This window comes from Mus musculus, chromosome 16 (assembly GCF_000001635.26).
Source record: "Mus musculus strain C57BL/6J chromosome 16, GRCm38.p6 C57BL/6J".
NCBI lineage: Eukaryota > Metazoa > Chordata > Mammalia > Rodentia > Muridae > Mus > Mus musculus.
The window spans coordinates 21,060,770-21,082,156 of record NC_000082.6 but is presented as its reverse complement, the minus strand read 5'-3'; the positions used below and the strand labels follow the sequence as shown (position 1 = coordinate 21,082,156).

The window sequence follows — 21,387 nt, the reverse complement described above, 5'->3', positions numbered from 1 at the left end:
GCAGACTGGGAGGCTTTTCTTTTCTTTTCTTTTCTTTTTTTTTACTTTATTATTTATTTATTTATTATATGTAAGTACACTGTAGAAGAGGGAGTCAGATCTTGTTACAGAGGGTTGTGAGCCACCATGTGGTTGCGGGGATTTCAACAGTCAGAAGAACAGTCAGTACTCTTACCCACCTCGCTGAGCCATCATCTCCTCAGCCCCTAACAATTCCTTAATTAGCTACTAAGAGGCCTACAGACTACAGCAGTGGCTCAGGACCAGTCTCAGCACTTTGGAAGGTGACTCAGCAGGATTGCCTAGTTCCAGACCAGCCTGGGCTACACAGTGAATTCCAGAGTAGCCAGAGTAAGACTAAAACATCTCCATATATGACATAATCCATGCTATATGTATAGAAAGGAACAGAAAGTGTTCTAGATAGTAAGAAGTCTTGTTTCCTCTGTCCACCCCCATTTTTCCTAAGAAAGCCAGGTGTGATTGGCACACATCTTTGATCACAGCAAGCAGATCTGAGATTTTTCTGTACAGTTTTGCAGGACTGTAGCAAGAGCCAAGGAAGATAAAGAAATTCATCACTTCATGGTGTTCATGCTTGCTTTCCTCAAGGTTAGGATTGAGGCCCAATAACAAATGCACCCAAGGCCTGACTGAATGAGGTAGGCATTTCAGAAGACAGTGACTTAGTGTCAGCCAGCTGCTGTGAATCAGCAGGTACCTACATCCTGGGCACTGGGGATGACAGGCTGAGAGTCTGGTTGTGACAAGGTGGCAGCTGCTGCGTTCGTTCAATTTCATCTTACAGACAGACAGCTTTGCAAGCAGCAGTTGTGTGAACCCCTAATGATTTCTGGCTAGGCAGCCTTCTCTGGTAGGAACCACATTCCAGTAGGAATCTGGCCCAGCACAGACTTGCAGGCTGGAGTGCTTAGGCAATGACAAGGACAGGAACCTTGTTCTTGGAGATCCATTTCTTAGTTGCTGGGATGGTCTTTATACAACATGGACAATACAAATCTTGAGGCTCCTGCTGTTCCCAGTCCGGTGGGATCCTGTCATGAAGACTTCTTCCCATATCACAAGATTTGTATTTATAAAAGACTAAGCTTGGGCTAACAGCTCTGTGTGGCAGGCTCTTGGGCTTAGCAGCTCCTTGGGGCCATGGGACTTCAGGCTCAGCAGCAACTTGAGATGAAGAGACTTCGGGCTCAGCAGCTCCTTGAGCTGACGGGACTTCCGGCTCAGCAGATCCTTGAGGTGAAGAGAAGTCTTTGTTATCCAGGAAGCTCTGCAGCGCCTTGTTCTCATCAGAGATTTGGTCTTTTAGTCTCTCCTGATAAAAAAAATCTTGTAGCTGCTAAGCTGTTCCGACAGGATAGAGTTCTCCTTCTTTAGCTCCTGCTGCTTCCTCAACGCTACAGCTTCCTTTTTCTTCCACATTTACACTGTTTGCTCCAGAATCTTCTGGTGTTGCTTCTGAAGCTCTTCTACTCTGATCCCTAAGGCCTTCTTTTCCGAGATCATCTTCTGGTTGCATTCTTTCAGCCGGCGCAGCTCACTCTCCCAAGAGGGCTTCTCTTCCTCCCAGGAGGCCTTCTCTTCCTCCCAAGAGGCCTTCTCTTCCTCCCAGGAGGCCTTCTCTTCCTTCCAGGAGGCCTTCTCTTCCTCCCAGGAGGCCTTCTCTTCCTCCCAAGAGGCCTTCTCTTCCTCCTAAGAGGCGTTCTCTTCCTCCCAAGAGGCCTTCTCTTCCTCCCAGGAGGCCTTCTCTTCCTCCCAAGAGGCCTTCTCTTCCTCCCAAGAGGCCTTCTCTTTCTCCCAAGAGGCCTTCTCTTCCTCCTAAGAGGCCTTCTCTTCCTCCCAGGAGGCCGCTTCTTTCTCCCAGGAGGCCTTCTCTTCCTCCCAGGAGGCCTTCTCTTCCTCCCAAGAGGCCTTCTCTTCCACTTCCTGTTCTAAGGTCTTATTGACCCTCTGTGTTGCTTCCAGTGCCACCTGCTTCCTCTGTAGCTGCTCATGGAGGTCAGTGTACTTGTCTTTCAGCTCCTGGTTTTCTTGGTAAAGCTCCTCACTGAGCTGTTCCATCTCTTCTACCCTTTCCTTATTGATAACAACCATTATGTCCTTGTCAGAGTCTGGACAGAACTGGAAAGGGACACTTGTTCCCCAGACTAAACCATCTTCATCCACATAGCAGAACTGGTAGCACTCCACATCCTTGGGAAGGTAATAAGCTTTGAATTGGATTTCCTGCTGTGTTTTTGTCTTTTGGCAAGAGAGCCCACATGAAGGTATAATACTCCTGAGTGGTCTTCCACTCTACTTTAAAGATGCCGATCCAGTCCTTGGGTCAAGGGATAAACTTTTCAGTGAGGGTATAATAGCACATGATATCACCTCTAGGAACATAGAACTTCTCCACATTTTTAAACAGGACATGAGAGAAGTTGCCATGTTCCAGCAAGGTAGGTATGGGGCACTGGTCCATGGTGGAGTCCAAGCACAACAGGCAGCAACAGTGCAACAGCAGCAGGGCACGCCGGGAGGCTTTTCTTTAGGAAAAAAAAAAGTGTTATGAGATAATTCGGAGATATATTAAGGCCGGTGGAACAATCCGCCTGCCAGGCAGCACTGAACAGCAGAATCCCCAAAGCTAAGGCTCTGGGGACCCTCCTTCCCCCAACCTTCTCTACGCCCCATAATGAGGATTTCTAAACCCTATAGAATGGGTATTACTTGGTATAATACTGGGTTATTGTTTTTTGGTTTTGAGATACCAATCTCAACTTCCTTCTGACCTTGAACTTGCTATGTAGCTAATGATGCCTTAAATTCCTGCTCCTCTGCCTGTACCTCCCCAGTGTTGGGGTTAAAGGCTCCCACCACCACACCCAGTAGAATGCAGTTTTATTTCTTGGTTTTTTTTTTTTCTTTTTTCTTTTCTTTTTTTAGTCAAATCCTCATGGTAATTTATGGGTAGCATTTCTAGGCTTGTTGTTGGGCCAACATGATGCTTTGGGGTTCACTCGTGTTGTTAAATCTAGCTCTGTTCATTGAGGAAATAAGCTAATATTTATAAAGAAGCCTACCTGGGACACGATGCTACCCATTCTTACTTTATTGCTTATTTTTTTCCTAAATTTTATTTATTTTCTATGGGAGGTGCATAAGTGTGCCAAGGCATGCATGTGGAGGTCAGAGGAAGTTAGCTCTCTCCCTCCAACATGTAGGCTCCAGACTTGGTAGCAAATGGCTCCACCCTCGAGCTGCCCTGCCAATCCTGCTTAATGCTGATCATAATAAGCAAAATTTATTTTGTTGTGGAGTAGTATAATATTGTCTGTTGACTATATTTAACACACCAGGCATGGTGGCATGTGCCTGAGATCCCATCTCTTAGGAGGATGAAGAATCTAAGGCCAACCTCAACTACACAGTGAACCTGTCTCACAAAAAAGCAAAAATCAAACCAGAGACCTGCCACTCTGTACCTCGTATTGATGAACCTCAGCGCATTCCCATTTGTCCTTATTATAAACCAGGTTCCCGAGACATCTGGTCGGCATCACCTTGTGTGCGTGTTGTTCGTACAGGATGCTCAGCAGGGTCGTGCTGCGGAATTGCAAGGCATGCCTGGCTTCTGTGTTTCAGGTTGATGCCCGGCCTTTTTCTAAAGCAGCTTCTAAACTGTATCAGCAGCTTTTGGCATGATCAACTTTCTGCAGTTCAATGATGTGGACAGTTGCTTCTCTATGGCATCAGTCTGTGTTTCTCTAATGACTACAGTTTAGAGGTTAAGCATTTTTTCATTTGCATTTTGAGTCTGTTGCCTTTTTTTCCCTGTCTTTCTGTCTATTGTTGCAATTTTCCCATTGATATTTAAGAAAGCATCTTATTTCCATGTGTTCAGTTTTGTGTAGTTTTGTTTTGTTTTGTTTTGTTTTGTTTTGTTTTGTTTTGTTTTGTTTTAAGGTCTGCTTTGTTACCCAGGTTGGTCTTGAACCCTTTCCTTCTCATGGTCCTCTTGCCTCATCTTTCCAAGCATCTTCATGCCATGCCTCACCAGGCCCACCAAGGCTTACTTTTTACCCTCTCTCTGAACAATACAGTAACCACCTACTGGCAGCCCAGAACACCACCTGCAAGTATTCACATATCTCTCTGAACAAAGGGAAATGTTTCTTCTCCCCTTGACCACAACAACCATTGGACTTCTTTTTAGCCTCTCATGTAGCAGAGGTAACAGGCTAGCACTACTAGGCCCAGCCCAACGCTTTTTTTGTTTTTTGGGTTTTTTTGTTTGTTTGTTTTTAGGTTTTTTTTGAAACAGGGTTTCTCTGTGTAGCCCTGGCTGTCCTGGAACTCACTTTGTAGACCAGGTTGGCCTCAAACTCACAGAAATGCAGCTGCCTCTGCCTTTTGAGTGCTGGAATTAAAGTTATGCGCCACCACTGCCTGGCAGCTAATTTTTAATAATGTAAGTAGGTAGCCCATTATAAAACAATGAAAGATATAAGACACAAATAATAGTAGAAAATAGAAAAACAGTATAATAGCAGATTCAAAAAGAAAGAAAAATAATTATAAGACATTATTACATAAGACTCCATGGCAGCCTACTTGAACATCTAGAGGAATTATCTCTAAAAAATACAATTAACTACAATAAAAAGGAGAATTTAAGTAGACCGGTTGGAATAGCAGAAACTGGAAAGACAAAATAACCCAGGAGACAGTCTCATGTAGCCCAGGCTGGCCTCAAACTCTGTGCAGCTGAGAAGTAAACCAGGAGACAGTCTCATGTAGTCCATGCTGGCCTGAAATTCTGTGCAGCTGAGAAGTAACCCAGGAGACAGTCTTATGTAGACCAGGCTGGCCTCAAACTCTGTGTAGCTGAGGCTAGCCTTGAACTCCTGAGCCTATCACCTCCACCTCCCCTGTACTAGAATTAAAGTGTACACCACTATGTTCTACAATGGAAGGAATCTGAGGTTTGACAGAGAGTGTTCCCCAGAATTTACAGCAACTCTTGTTAAAGCCATGGGGCTCACAGACCATTTCTCTAGGTATCAGCTACCAGGAAGGAATGCTTGCCACAGTCACCATTCTTCAACATTATGTTAACGCTTAGTTGCACTGAGACAAGGGATGTGAAAGATGAGTTTACATAGTGACAAGAATCTGAAAGACAAGAAATTCTGTATGTGGCGGTCATACCTATGTTTCCAGCACTCAGGAAGCTGAGGCAGGAGGATCAAGACTTTAAGACCAGGTTAGATTACAGAGTGACAGACCATCTCAAAGAAAATAAGAATAAAAAAAAACCCCACTTGCTGAAACAGAAATAAAATAAAATAAATGTGCAAGATATTTAAGGATCGTCGTAAACATTAAGCTGGAAATAAACAAATGGTAACTAGAGAAGCAGGCAAAGGCCTGAGTCTAGCTGGGCTGGGCCAGCAAAGCAAACCTCCTGGAGGAGAAAAACCCAAGCTCTGGACAGATTCCCTGCTGCAGGGCAATGGCAATGCAGAGAGAGGAGAGGGAGAGAGGGAGGGAAAAAGAGAGAGAGAGAGAGAGAGAGAGAGAGAGAGAGAGAATGTATGTGTTTGTGCGTGTATGTGTGTGCGTGTGTGCAAGAAAGCCATTGTGGCAGCTGATAGGGAACTGGACAGAGAATGAAGGTGGAATTCTTGAGAACAAGAAGATATTGAAGACTTTCAAACACATGTATATGTTTAAAATTTGATTTATGCTTTGGCAGGGGGAGGGGGGAGGGGGGTGGGGAGGGAGGGGGAGGAGAGGGAGCAAGAGAGAGGAGGGGGTTAGGCACAGAACTCAGAGCTTCGTACATGCTAAGGGCATGCTTATCCCTCTAGTTTTAAAGCATGCTTTAAGAACTGCATGGTTCTGTTTGTGTGCTTTTCTGCATAGTCCTAGCTGTCCTGGAACTCACTCTGTAAATCAGGCTAGTATGAAATTCAGAGAGATCTGCCTGCCTCTGTCTCCCTACTGCTGGAATTAAAGGTATGTGCCAGTAGCACCCTGGTAAGAACTAGTCTTTTGTCTGCTTGACAGGGAGGAAGGAGACAGTTAAAGAGCTAAGGCTATGTATGGCCCAGCCAGGACTGTACCATGATGTGGCTTAAAGAACTTACTGTTGTTGAAAGTGAATGGCTGATGCTGGAGAGATGGCTCAGCCCTTAAGACCAGCTCTGATTCTCTGTAAGAGCAGACCATGCTCTTGACAGCTGACCATGAAAGATCCTGGCAGAATGTAAAAGGACACAGAAGCCCTGAAATTGGCAAGATAGATGTCAGTGTTAGCAGAACTAGCTTCACTGATTTAGAAAAATAGAGGTGCACAATGCTCTGGCCACTCCTTGAACCTGTGTGTCTGCCAATGTTCTGACCAGGTGTGTGCCCATTGCTGCACCTTCATTAGACTCTTTTCTTGTACCCCTCCCATACCCATTTCTTGAGAATAGACATTGTTTAGATCTGGAAAGCCCCTAATCTCTCCCTTCTCCTTTCCCCCCTGAGGGCCTATAAAAACTGGGAACTCTTTCCCCTCGAGGTCGACTCCTCTACCCCTGCGTGGGATATGAGTCGTCCCCAGAGCTCTGGCTTTCCGAATAAAGCCTCATGTGGTTTGCAACAAGCTCAGTCTGTCGTGAGTTCTTGGGTGTCCACTATTGTCCTGAGGCCTGAGCGAGGGGCTCCTCTTGGAGTCTTTCAACCATCACTGCAGCTGCAGCCTTCTCTTTTCCAATCAGGAGAATTTAATCCATCTCTAGTAAGTGTAATCTGTGATGGCCTTTAGTTTATTTTTCAGTGCTGGGGACTTGCAGAGTAAACCACCTATTCAGCTATACCCATTTCAAGATATATTCTCTCTCTCTCTCTCTCTCTCTCTCTCTCTCTCTCTCTCTGTCTCTCTCTCTGTCTCTCTGTCTCTCTCTCTCCACTTTGAAGACCGTGATTTTCCTCCCATTCCCCTTCTCTTTGCTTTGGTTTCTGGATCGTGAAGCCCACGGAGGCTGATGAGTTGGAAGTGGGTTTTGTTTTTTGTTTTGTTATTTTCCAGAGTCTGGGAGGAACCCATGCACTTATCTACACACACTCGCAAGTCCAACCTCCTGGGTCCATCCTCCAGGTCTAGAAACTATCTGGGACTTAGGACCAAGTTTAAATATTAACTGCAATCCCCTCCACAGCCTGCCTTCCAGTATTTCCTCACAAATCTTTGTGGGCTCCGCATTTTTTCGAAGTAGAGGATTTCCAGTAAGTGAAGCAGTTGGTGGCAGGGCTTGGAAATTTTGTCCCTCCACATCTCCCAGGAGAGTGAAACCCCCAAGCAGCAGGTTGTGTGGAAGGAGGGGACTGAAAAGACAGAGGGACAGCATGGAGCAGGGGGTGAGGGTGGGGGTAAGAAGCGACCTCTGTGCGCCCAGCTGTTTCTGACCCAAGCTGGACTCCTGCAAGACTGCCCCTGCCTCGCTGAGCCCCAGGCTCCACGTCTTTTGAGTTGAGGACCACCCAGAGAGAGCCTACAGCAGGGACAGAATCCCTCTGCAGCAGAACTTCAGAGAAATTAAAAATCCTCCCACTAGAGGGCATAGGTGTGCTTCACAGAACCGAGAGACCTGGGAGGAGCTTCCGGGTCTGAACCAGCCTTCTGAGGTGAGGGGAAGGATTCTTGGTGCAAGGACTCTCCAAGCACCTCCATATGCACACCCCACGAACCCCCGGAGGCTGCATGGGCTCCCACAGGAACTGAGTCAGCCCTGTAGATCAATAAAGTGAAAGATGTCAACCACCTTAACATCCTGCCCTTGGGGTCTTTATGCCTCTCTATTCTGCATTCTGAATGGTCCCTTTGGCTGAATGTGAATTCTTTGTTGGCTGCTGCACTGTCTACAGTTCTTTATCTCAGTAGCTCATCACACGCACACACACAAACACACGCACACACACAAACACACACACACACAAAACCTCCAATGTTGCTTTTGAATTTTTCATATCCTCACATCAAAATGTAAATTCAGCTCTTATCACCATGGACTCAGTCAGCAACACTTCACTTAGCCTATATTGAATAAGCCCAGCAGCTTGGGAATGTAATTCTGTGGTCCACAGCTTCTATCATATTATCCATTTTGCCTCCCCACCCCCCCACCCTTGCTTTATACATTACGTGCTTTCCATCAGTTTGTTTGGAATTACTATTTTGAGGATGAATTTGAGAGAGAATATGTCTTCCTTCTCCCAACATGAGGGCTACATGGAATAAGAACTGAGAACGTTTTGTAGAACTTTGGAATCAGTATCCACTCCCAAGCAAGCAGCAGCCTAGGGAAAGGGTCCACTTTGCTGGGTGGCAAACACTTCAGTCCCTTTGTTTCCAGCAGCCACTGAAAAGTGTGACTCTTCTTTGGTGATTCAGACACGGTGGCAGGGGGTAGGCCATGGGTGACTCCCTTCGGCACTCTGAAACTGGACCACAAGCTTGATCTGTGAGTTTCCTTTCCCCTGTGGGTGATCTCACCATAGCAAAGCACCCCTCTCTCTGTTTATTCTTCTACCCCCCCCCCTTTTTTTTTAAAAAAAAATGTCATTGTTGCTGGAAGTCACACACTTTTAATCCCAGAACTCAGGAGGCAGAGACAGGCAGATCTCTGTGAGTTCAAGGCCCACCTGGTCTACATAGTGAGTTCCAGGACAGTCAGAACTCTGTGAAAGACCCTGTCTCAGAAAACAAAACAAAGCAAGACAGTATATCCTTGTCAGTATGTGTCCATTATACAGGACAATGGACTTGACTGTGATGCCTTCATACATGCACATAGCAGATTTCCATCACCTTCATCTTCATCCAGTACTTGCTCCTGTTCCTTCCACTCCGTTTTCTTTGTCAGCTGACCCCCGGCCCTCCTATGTGACTTTTTAATAATAAAAGTCCAGCTTTCAGTGCTAAGACAAGGGTTTGCTGTCTCTAGCTTTTGTAGTTGTCTTGGGAAGGACAGCTATTTCTAAGGTTCTAGTTGTGGGAAGCAGGTGACGGGATCACACCCTGTGTAGGACTTGAACTTGGATCCTTTTCTAATTCACTCACTGTTGAGCTGCACAGAGTACTACAGAGAGCACTGCAATACTCAGAGAAATCTAGAAGTAAAACTAGAGATCAGCAGACCTGTGTTCTGTGCCTAGCTTAGAGAGCACTGCCCTACCTCCTTGATTGTCCATCCACACAACAGGCATCTCTGGTATGGTGCTAAGATTCCCTTGTGATGACCTGGTGTAGAACTCTACAGGTTGCTGTGTGAGTGAACTTCTTTGACATAAGCTATTTAGGAAGAGTGTGTTCTTATGTGGTCACACGCACACACACAAGTGCCTTCATCATCAAGCCAAATTCAATTCTTCCAAATGTGCATACAGTGTGTCTCTCTGACTGGTCTGGGGTCCCTCTGGTTGCTATCTGAGATACTCTGTCATGCTCTGCCACCATAGTGGACACACTTCTTTAGGCATACGTTTTTCTCCATCTGCTTTAATAAGGGTTCTCTTCTAGCCAACAATCCTCCCCAGAGGCAGGGGAAAAGAAAGGTTATTAGAATACAAGGGAATACTGTTTAGAAATAGTTCTTTGTGGGTGATTCCAGCTTCGTTGTTCTCAGGCCAGTCCACTCAGCAAACACCTCACATGAACCAGCAACTGCAGTTAAACCCAGAAGAAACCTTAAGACTTGCCAACCACCTGAGTTTAAGGCAGGGACAAGAAATAGGATCCTCATGAGAAGTTCTCTGGCAAGTTTCTCTCTATGAAGTCCCCACAAGTGACCTTAACAATCCAATGTAAGGTGAACCAGTACATGTGTGTCCTCAGCAAAGTGAACCAATGCTTGAGCTCCCACTGTCTGTGGGGTCATATTTATATTTCTTCTAAACATTACTCATCCTTTCATGTGTATGCTATAGCAAAACTTCCTTTCACGTGTATCTGCTTCACGAAAGCATTCTTTTACATGTCTGCTTTAGCAAAATATCCTTTCACCTGTGTGCCCTGGCAAAACATTGTTTGACATACCTGACTTTCCAAAGAAACCAGAAGTTTCTACTTCACCTCTGCTGATGAGATGTGATCTCTTTCCTCAGTCTGTTTCACACACTGCAAAGGGCTGGGCCCCTCTGACTCCTAGAAGCAAAATAAACAAAAACAAAAACAAAACCAAAAACAAACAAAAAACCTGTCTCTGTTACAGGGACTTGAAATTAAGTTATATGAACAGGTCCATGGTTAAAATTCTGTCTTTGTCAACAAGGGACTCGATTATAAAATGACATAGAATGGGTCTTCAACGAAAGCTGGTAACTTCTTGAAGTTCTGGGGCAAGAAGTCCAAGCTCAGAGCAGCAGCATATACCTGAAGGCTTCATGGCTGTGTTCTGGTGAGAGCGTCATGGGTTGTAGACAGCCACCTTGTTGCTCCCATGGCTTTTCCTCAGCAAAGGATTCCTACTCTTCTAGTGCTGATTAGAATTTGTTTTGTTTTGTTTTGTTTTGTTTTGTTTTGTTTTGTCTTGTTTTGTCTTGTCTTGTCTTTGCACACAGATTGACACAGCCCAGGCTTGCTTCAGACTTGCTAATGCTGGCCTTGAACTCAGGATCCTGCTGTCTCCATTTCCCAAGTGCTAAGATTACTCACAGAGCCTGGCTCTAAGTGAATCCTGCGAGTTCTGATCCTAGGACATTATTGAAATCTAAATCTAGATGCCTCCCAAGATAAATAAGTATTATCATACCGGGAAGCTAGGCTTAAGCAGCTTTCAGGTCAGTTCCAGCTCAATTTCTCCAAGTCCTGCGTCTGAAATGCGTGTGTCTTCAGCAGTAGGGTCTCCATGTTCTGGTAGGAGCCAAGAGCAGCAGCAAAAGCATGTGTTGTTTTGAAACTTTTGGTTTCCCCTGACCAAGAACTCAAAGAGAAGATTCCCATGTGTAGTGGTTTGAATATGTTTGAGCCCAGGGAGTAGCACTATTTGGAGGTTTAGCCTTAGGGTAGGTGTGTCACTGTGGGAGTGGGCTTTAAGATCCTCTTCTTAGGTGCCTGGAAGCTAACCTTTTCCTGTTTGCCTTTGGATGAAGATGTAGAACTCTCAGCTCCTGCTGCATCATGCCTGCCAGTACACTGCCATGCTCCTGCCTTGATAATGGACTGAACCTCTCAACCTCTGAACCTGTGAGCCAGCCCCAATTAAACGTTTTTACAAGAGTTGCCTTGGTCATAGTGTCTGTTCACAGCAGTAAAACCCAAACTAAGACACCAGGCCTGATCCTGGAGCTTTTATTAAATAGTCTCTAGTAGGGATCTTTATTACCCCAAGTGGTATAACTTCTTTTAAAACACACACACACACACACACACACACACACACGCACACACATTTTTAAGTAAACATGAAATAGGATGTTTCTGTATGGCATTCTTTTCTTTTCTTTTTATTATTCATTTATTTTATGTATGTGAGTAACTGTCTTTAGAAACACCAGAAGAAGGCATCAGATCACATTACAGATGGTTGTGAGCTCCATGTGTTTGCTGGGAATTGAACTCAGGACCCCTAGAAGAGCAGTCAGTGCTCTTAACTGCTGAGCCATCTTTCCAGCCTTCTGTATGCATTTTCAAGCATCATTATTTCTCCCTCCCCTCCCATTTCCATCTTCCCTTCCATAGCACCAATGTCCTCCTATGCCCTTTTCTATATGTGTGTCTGGGTGTAACAATAATAATTTTAGAAGGAAGAGGAAGAGGACACAGTAGGAGTAGGAGAGGGGTGAGAAATATTGGGGAGGAAATAATATGAATACAATGTTCATGTATGAAACTCTCAGAAAATAACATTTAAATAAAAACATAAGTAAATTAATAATTACTACCATCTATCAAGTGTTTATTACATATAGTATCCTATTAAATATCACTAACATCAACTGGGCAGCGGTAGCTCACACCTTGAACCCCAGCATTAGAGATGCAGAGGCAGACAGATCTCTGTGAATTTGAGGCCAGCCTGCTTTACAAAGAGACTAGCAGGAATGGTGATGCAAACTTTAATCCCAGGAGTCAGGAGTCAGAGGAAGGAATGTCTCAGAGTTCAATGCCACCCTGGTCTACAAGGTGAGTTCCATGATAGACATTGTCTACATAGAGAAACCCTGTCTTGAAAAACCATTACCACCACCACCAAAATTGAGACCAAAACAACTTGTGCATAGTCCTGTGTTCTGCATGTGATGGAGCTGAATTCTAGTTATTTTGCTGTGAACAAATGTTGGACTTTGTAAGGCCAGTAGTCTTATGAAGACCTGGGTCCATGCTCTGACCTACTCCATTGGTTGCTATATGTGCTGTTCTGTGCCTGTCCTGTCTGAACCTCAGTTTCACCTATAAAATTGGTTTCACAGTGTCCCTTGTCATAAAGTTGTTTGAGGATTTAACTCTGTATGTGTGGTGTGGTGTGTGTGTGTGTGTGTGTGTGTGTGTGTGTGTGTGTACCTAGGTGGGAATGTCTAAGAAGAGAAGAGTATATCAGACATAGTTGAGGTTTGGTCTTTTGCTATGTATTGTAATGCTAAATTCTGTACTAGGGGGGTCTTGCTCTAAGACCCAGTTCTCACATTTACCATGTTTTGTAATGCACACATTGTTCCTTAATTTGAAAGTATTGGTTAAATAAAAATGGCTACAGCCAATTACTGGAGGGATTAGGTTAGGAGGGTTTTTTAGTTAGCTGGTTGAGTGTGGGAGAGAGGAGAGAAGGAGGAGAGAGGAGAAGGCTCCAGAAGAGGAGATGTACTATGAGCACATGGTCAGGAGAAATAGCAAGTATCTGGAGTCCACCACTGCGAGGGTAGCCAGGCCAGCAGTTAGAAAAGTAGACTAGGGGTTACACCCAGTAATTGACAAAGCCAAATAAAATAATCATACTCTGAGTCTCATTTCTTTGTAAGCTTGTCAGAGATAATCTTAATTGGTTTTACCAAGTATTAGTGAGCCAACATGAGGCAAGAACTTACTTAGAACCTAAGGTTAGATTACAGGTATACTGGATAGAGTCACAACACTCCCAGAACACACTGCTGCTAGGAGAGGTTATGAGGTGCTTTGTAGCTACAGTTAGTTGGGGCCTGGGAAAGGTTTTTCACTCCCAGAACTGCTGGGAGAGACATAGGCTAAGGTTCTCCCAAGAGCTTTATGTTGCTCTGGAAAACCAACTTTCTGCTTGGGCAAAAGAATAGCTAGAGCTGAGGCAGGTGCAGAAAAAAAAAAAGCAGCCTAATTTGGGCTCACTGCGTCTCCAGCCCTGTGTCAGGTGAGAGCCACCAGCCCAACCAAGCATGGCAGGGCACATGGACCAGAGACTACTGGTGGATGCCTGTGGGTGAAGGCCTAAAGCACCATATAAGCATGGCAGTTTGGAGAGGCCTAGCCAGGGATTAATGCACCAGGTATCAATTAAAATGTCCCAAGAATCTAAACTCATAAGGTATTGAGTTTAAAGAACAATAAAAAAGAAGAAAAATTAGATATAAAAATATAGAAAAAATATTTAATTTAAACACAAAAAAATAGTCTTAAGGGAGAAGTTTTTAAATTAAAAAGAAAAAAATGTTTTCTATATTTGGGAGGGAAGCACAATGACACACTGAATCTAGATTCAATATGATCATGCTTTGCTTACCAGCCTGTAAATGAGTGGTTTTTTTTTTTTCCAATGATTACAGTTTTGTATGCCATGTTTGGGAAAGATCAGAATAAGACAGACATGGATAAAGAAGAGACTGAGAAATTAAATACTAGATTAGAGACCATAAAACAGAAAGAATCTTTAAAAAAAATAAGAAACCCTCCGAGGAATCCAATTAGGAACTTACAGTAGCATCAAAAAATGTAGGTCCAGACTAAAAGGTTCCACAAGGTCTTGAGAAATTAGAATGGGAGCCCATAGAGAAAGAATATACTGAAGCAAGGATCCAAATTCTGCTTATTGATGCTAACTTAAAGCAATGTCATACAATGGGTTGTGTGTTGCCTTTTATAGTTTGCAGAACTGAGATGTGTACACATGTTGATATATGATACAACTGATACATGTTCAGAGGTCCAGTGGACTTCTGCCTTGAGTTCTGAGGTGGGGGGATTCTGAGATTGCACATTTATTAGAAATGACGGCTATCTTGGAGAAGTCTTTACAGATTAAAATTGATGATGCTCAGGTGTATATGTCCATTAAAATGCAACAATTGTATGGACATTATGGCATGAATCCTATTGTGGAAAGAGCTTACAGTCCTACAGGCCAAGTCATTATAAAAAGACCTAATAGAACTTTAAAGGAAAGACTCATAGAACAGAAGCGGGGTATGATAGCTCTCAAAGATGGTTTAAAATGTCTTTTGTTGACTTTAAATTTTTTAAGTAAATGAGACAAGTAGCACAACTACTAAGATCCACTGGATTTTAGGAAGGACTGCTGAGTTAGATCAGCCTACAGAAGTCCTAATTCCAAAATGGAAGAAAGGAAATGTGTTGAGGAGATTTTTACATTTCTTTAAACAGGAATAGAAAAGCTACATCTGTCATCTAAATTGTTGAAAACAACATTTTACCACAGTAGAGCCTCTGAAGATTTTGGCTACAGACAACAAGAGGGAGATTGCCGAGATCAACAAGACAGATAATGTATGTGCCGATCCCGGCGCTTGAGAACATCTCTGAGACTGGCTGAGACATAAAATGTCTTTGTATAGCCAGTAAATATTGTTTGCTACAAAATTCTCATACTCATCATCACATACCATCCTTTCACATGGCATGAATGGAGATTTATATTGTAGTTTGCTTATATGATCAAATTAACCTCTGAAGAAAGACAGTGTTTTTCAGCTGCTCAAATTGATTTTAATTGATCTGTGCACATTCCATACAAATGTCTTTATAGAACTATGCATTACTTGTAAGGTTTGTACATTGCAGAATGGAAGGTCATGAAGCAGCCCTGACAGGATTCACCCTCAGGGTTGCTGAGATGGTGAGATTCACTGTTCCAGCTCCTTACCTGATTCTATCTCAGCTGCATCCAAACTGTTTCCTCTGAAGACTTGCTTCCAGGACACCTTCAGAACAGCTAGAACACTTGGTCCAGCCTTTCAGACTGTTACAGTCAGGACTGCATTTAAGTGAAGGAAGATGAAATATTGTAACTTGTTTAGGAGCCCACAGCCCCGATCTGGGACAGAGAACAAAGCAGAACAAGCCCCCAGGCATGCCAAGGCAGGGCTTTTGATAAGGCATTCCTAAGAACATCTTGGCCGTAAAGATGAAAAGGTATTCAAGGACAAATGGGGCTACATTATCTAAGCTAACACCATCTGGCCGGAATCTCCCCTCAATCCGAGGAAAGGCAGGGTCATCTTATCTAAAGTTCACACCATCTGGCCAGAATCTCCTTTTTGTTACCCCTTGGCACCGAGTAAAGTCATATACATCAACTGGTTGTTATGTGAACAAAGATAAGCCCCAAGTCCCCCGGAACAAACCTCTGATGCCCACCGGAACAAAGCTCTGATGCCCCTTTTTGCTGACATGTAATCTTTCTGTTAATGAATCAATCCTGTGCCTTTGTCAAATTCCTTTGCTTCTTTAAAAACCCCTAGCTTACGAGCCTCAGGGCCGACTCTTCTGCCTCCTGCACGAGGTACTTGTCGGCCCAGAGCTCTGCCAATAAAACCTCGTGCGTCTTGCAACAAAAGAGGATTCTTGTGTTCGTGGGTGCTTCCTGTTCCTGGTCTAGAGTGGGGGGGTCTCTAAATTTGGGATCCTACATAAGCTTGCTCTTTCTCAGTATATAGAGAATGGACAACAAAAGCTACAGCTAGCTTTCTTAAGACTAACCCTTTTTCTAATTTTCTTGGGCTCCCAAAAGGAATTCTTTGCCTCCATGCAGCAGAAAGCAATAAAAAGAAGAGCATCCTCCCAGTCCCTTACATTGGGGTGGATGGTTTTGTCATTTTATAACTTATAGATAGGTTGTCAGAGATCAGGTTCAGGTATTTCTTCTCTGTTTCATTTTCTCTATCTTACTTTCTTGTGCCCTTTCCAAGCCTTGAGAGGGCTGAATCAGACCTTGGTTGCCACAGTCAGCTAGCCCACCTTTGGTGCAGTCTTCTGACCTAGGTGCAGTCTATTGTCCTGTCACATCTGCAATTTCCTGAAAGAAACCACTTCCTGCTGAGTGAGCTTGTTTTCCTGGGGAGATCCTGACAAAGCAAGGAGATCCTGGCATAGTGGGGGATGGGTTTCTCCCTTTTAAAAATCAGACCCTAGAATTAATACATTGAGCTTTGATCAGAGAAGTTTTCTTGGCTCATTATTTGTCTTGCCATCCTTCTCATCCATCCCCAGCTTCCCTTTCAGGAACCCAGGAACCTGTGGCCGCTGGTGGCTACACAGGTTAGGAAAAGTGGGTTGGAAAGAAAAGGGGGAGGATATAGAAGTATTAGAAAAATAAAGGTAGATTTTTGAAACTACTCTTAAACCAAACCAAATCAAACCAAACCAAACCAAACCAAACCAAACTAAACCAAACTGAATCAAACCGAACCAAACCAAAACCCATTTTATAGCCATAATCTTAAAGTGGTAGACACCATTATATTTTGATGCAAAATTGAAGGTATGTTTTGTTACATCAATAAAGAATTTTGTATATTGGTACAGGTTTAAGGTTTTCATTAGCGTAAGTCTTTGTAGGTTGATATATATTTTAAGATTAATTTTGCTACAACATAATATATGTATGTTTCAACTCTTGTATAGTTATTATGCCTATGCAACTCATTTCAAATATAAGGTTAACCCAGTCCTTTTTAATAGCTGCTGTTACAAACTGTTTAGGATAATTAAGTACTGCAAATCTATACTCAGTCAAACTCATGTTCATATTAGATACTAGTTTAGTTAATTATGATAAAATGTATTCAAGGTTATTCAGATAGTAAGTAGATAAGAATAAATAATGTTTGATGATCAGATATATTATAGATATATAGTTGGTCTTTAAACATCCTCAAAGATCCATAAAATATGGTATTTAAAATTATTTCATCATTAAAAGTTCTTTTGATTATGAAACAGGTCTGATCCTGACAATACCCCCACTCCACTTCAAAGATTATGTGCATCAATAACCATATGGAGTTACTTCAATTGTGGCAAACTAACCACCAGGCAAAGAAAATACCCTTGTTTCAACTACAGACATATCTGTCCAGAAGGGACAAATGGATGCAGGGAAGTTGATTGCCAAGCTCTGCCAAAACATTATGAAGCAAGTCCTTCATAATTCTTGAATCACAGAGGGTCTGTCAGATATACAGGGCCAGAGGCTGAAGATGGATGCTTCAATGTTATAGAGATGATACTGGGGGCTGTCCAGGCAGTCAGCTGTCTCTGTCATTTTTATAATTTTTGGAACTGTGTCCCTATACTTCCTGCATATTTATTTCTTCTGATGTCTTTGGTGGGGTTGAGGACTAGATAATCATCGTCTTTCAGTGAAACTTAAGTTGTTTAACACTTAGGAAGTTATTTTAGGCCTACGAAGATATATTTAAGTTAATAATGCAAGTTAGGAGAGAAATTGATTTAGATACAGAACTCTGAACTCACCAGAATAGGATAGATAATAAAATACTTTCTTCTGAGTTCCCAAATTCAAGCAGACTAGACATTTTGAATTTAGCTCTTACATAATAATTTTCAGAATTATTTTATAATTGTTCCTAACTTATGTTGTTTATTATTAGAAAAGAAAGACCTTTTCTATTTACAAAAAAGGGGAAATTGAGGATGTTTGGTCTTTTGCTATGTATTGAAATGCTAAGTACAAAGTCTGGTTGCTCCCAGGAATAAGGATATCATGTATACCAAATGAAGCTATGCAACCTTCTTCCTAAATTTAAAACTATTGGTCAAATACAGATGCAGAAAGCCTACAGCTGGGCAGAAGAGAGGTTGGTAGGGATTTGGTTCCTGGGCTTGGTGGTCTGAGGCAGGATCACATGAAAGGAAGAGGGAGAAGTTGGAGAGAGAGGATACCATGGGGTAAGGAGTCATGAGAATGGACCCCCAGGGCTGTCCAGTCGGAGTAAAGGCAGCCCAGGCAGAACCTGGCCTGTCATATCTCAGGGTTATTGGCAGGGAATTAGACAAAAGAGTCATAGAGGGTTGATATCTGCCCAGCTCTAGTGCTGATTAAGACTCATTATGAATATAATAAATATAATAAAGATTTTGTGTCTTTTATCTGGGAACTGAATGGTCATAGGTGAGGTAGAAATGACTGATTGAGATTAAATATTTACTACAACAGATATTCCGGAGCTGAAGTTACAGGGGGTAGTAAACTGCCCCAGGTAGGTGTTAGGGACCAAACTGAAATCCTCTGTAAGAGCTGAAAAATCTCTTAAAACTGAGCCATTTCTACATTTCCCCTGACGAGGGATTTAAATGAGAGAAACATTTAATGTTTAATATATAACAAGATTTAATTTTATTTAAATTTTAATTAGATTTAAACATTAATAATTAATATTTAAATGAGAGAAATATGCCATGCCTGGCACCCAGTCAGTACTAGTCAGCCCACAGTTCCTCTGCCAAAGCATTTTGTTTCTCCTCCCCCTTCCCTGTCCATGATGGGATGGGCATGAGGCTTACTGAAAAGAAGGGCAAACCCAATCTGCCGCCCCTGCCACGTGGTACAGAAGCTGAAATCTCAGTAGCAGTAAGCCTCAGACAGCAACACTCTGAGATGACTAAAAACCTCATTACTTAGAGGTCCCACCCTGGGAGTGTCGCAGAGCTTCTTTCTTACAAGTGGGTGGCAGCACCAGGTTGCTCCTGCAGGCTCCAAGAATCTCTTGTGAGGCTTCTGAGGAGAGTAGTCAAAGGTGTATCTATCTCATCACTGGCTCTGCTTCTGAGCACACAGAAGAGCCATGGGAAGCTTTGAAGGACACCTGCTGTCAGGATCTGGCCTCCTCCTGTACTCAATCTATTATTCATCTCTAATGTCCTTGGCCCTGCTTCGGAAACAGAGGATGCCTAAGCACCTCTTGCTCCCAAGGAAGATGCTGGGTAGCAGGCTGTTTTTTCCGGTATCCTATGAAGCAGTGGTGAAGGTGGTTATGGCTGCTTTTGCCATTCTTTGTGAATACTACTACCCCCTAGGGGTCAACCGTCTGATGATGATAGACTGGAAGGACCCTCGGCGGCTGTTTGTTTTCAAGGACACCTGGCAGCATGTAACCATGTTTGGGTTCTTTATTCTCAGTGGCATAGCAGACATTGTGAGCCAGGCAAAACAGGCAAGTTGGAGTGTGAAGTTGGAGCGCGCAGCTGAAGCCCTGGCTTTCTATGTGGTGGCACTGCTAATGATAGCCCATATTGAAAACAAAAGCGTCTTGGAGATTCGAGTGCATCTTCTGTTTGTGTTGCCTGCCTTCTTGCTTGCTCTGATTCTTACTGTTGAGATCTGGGTCCCTGACAATGCCCCACTCTGGGTCCTCAAGAGCTGGATGGCACTGGTGTTAAGCACCTGGATGTTGCAGATCTGTGAGATGTATATACCTTTCACTGGACAGCCCTGGAGGGCAGACAACCCAACGGACCTGGCATTCCTAACCATTTTCTTCTGCTGGCACCTGGTCTTAGGGCTTACCTTGCTGATTACCATCTATGGCCTCTGCAGTCTCTGGCACCATCACTATTCTTCCTGGACAAAGACTCTCGGGGCTAGGTACCAGCGGTGTCTTACGGAATCCAGTAGTGAAGAATTAGAAAAGCTCAATGCGGAAGCTGTGGCACAGGATGGAGGTGTGTAGGAACAGCAGCCGTCTCGAGTGTGCAATCACATTTTGGAGTCCACAGCACAGCTCTCCATCCCAGGATCTAGCTTCCTTATCCTCAAATAAACCTTGTAGCTCTGAGGATAACTCCTTATTTATCACTTCGTTCCATCCAGGTCAGTCTCCCATCTGGTTCCTTATCTCTACGGTTTCTGGTCTTTCATATGGACAGAACAAAATGGTGCTTTCCTGTAATGGGTTTTGGTAAATTTTCTTATTAAAAAAATAAAAGAACTAAAGAAAGAAAAAACTTAAACTGAGTAAGTGTACTTCTGACTACTGAGAAAGTAGGGAGGAGAAAGAGGAGGTGGTTTACCAAGGGTTCTATTCAGGAGAACAAAGAGTCCAGGGTCGAGTTCTGGAAGGTGGGTGTAGTAAGGTGATTAAGAGGTAATTTTAGAGCTTGTGAGATACTCATTCTGTTGAGGTCCTGGCTATAAGCCTGAGGACACAAGGACACAAGTAGAGTGTGTGCCTCGGGTGCCTGGGAACCTGGGTTCACTAGCCCTAAAAATAAAAAAAGCAGGCAAATAATTCATACCGCTTTGGTTTTTTGTTGTGATACAAAACAATTTGTTCCAACTCCTTCAGAAAATCTATTATGTGTATTGTATCCTGTATGAATGCTTCTGGGGAGAAACCGAAGATAAGCTTGGCCCTTACACGAGGAAAGTGGAGTCTGGAAAGAATGCCATGAAGTGAGGATGGATATTGGTAATGTTTATAGATGTCTTCAAATGAGATGCAGACACCAAACATCTGCATGTTTACAGATGTGGCAGGATGGGACGGGGTGATTGTCAGACATATGGAGAAAGGATAGCTGGGAGAAGCAGACCCATGAAGCCACTGCATTTACCTTCCCCATACAGCCAGGAATTCACTCCTTCCTCTTGAAGCACAGAGACTTTCAGGCAGCAGAGAAAGCAGTCATTTTAATATGCCATAGGCATCTGAAAAGAAGCACTGATATGCAGAGCATGGACCAGGGTCTCTGGAGACCATCAAAGAGGGGAGCCAGGGCTCTAGCAGTCCACACTGGCCATGTGTGAATCTTACAGAGGTGCCCACCCTCCTGAAACAGGATCCCGGCCTCTGGCTCCCACATCCCAAGCCTTCTCTTCCAAGCCGGGCAGGAACCAATCCAAGCAGAAGCTATTTCCTACTGAAAAATCCCAGAGCCAGAACCCGCTTCTCCCTATGACTAAGAAACTTAAGCTTTGAGTCTCCTTGTGTTATACTGTGCTCCTGACCCTGGGGACAGTGTTCATATTATCAATGATGATTTATATATCACACAATATCCACAAAAGTGAAGATTTAAATCCTTTTCTCTAGAAACTTTTCTCCAAGTTGCATTAGCTTTGTGCTGGAAAGAACCTGGCCTTGCCTCACCCCACAGGCTGAGCACAGCCA

At 43.5% G+C, this 21,387-nt stretch overlaps 1 protein-coding gene and 1 pseudogene across 1 annotated transcript; one reads left to right on the top strand and one right to left on the bottom strand.

Annotated features, from left to right (window-relative positions):
- Window positions 1-1,443: 1,443 nt before the first annotated feature.
- On the bottom strand, window positions 1,444-2,485 carry Gm9697 (annotated as a pseudogene).
- A 16,331-nt stretch (window positions 2,486-18,816) lies between these two features.
- Gm6557 (predicted gene 6557) lies at window positions 18,817-20,221 on the top strand. Its single transcript, NM_001370893.1, has one exon. It carries the CDS (start codon window positions 19,063-19,065, stop codon window positions 19,945-19,947), a length of 885 nt encoding a protein of 294 aa, NP_001357822.1. The 5' UTR covers window positions 18,817-19,062; the 3' UTR covers window positions 19,948-20,221.
- Window positions 20,222-21,387: the final 1,166 nt, after the last annotated feature.

Bases quoted from the DNA above. Each gene is read 5' to 3' on its own strand.
- Gm6557 (NM_001370893.1), top strand. From the start codon at position 19,063: ATGGGAAGCTTTGAAGGACACCTGCTGTCAGGATCTGGCCTCCTCCTG.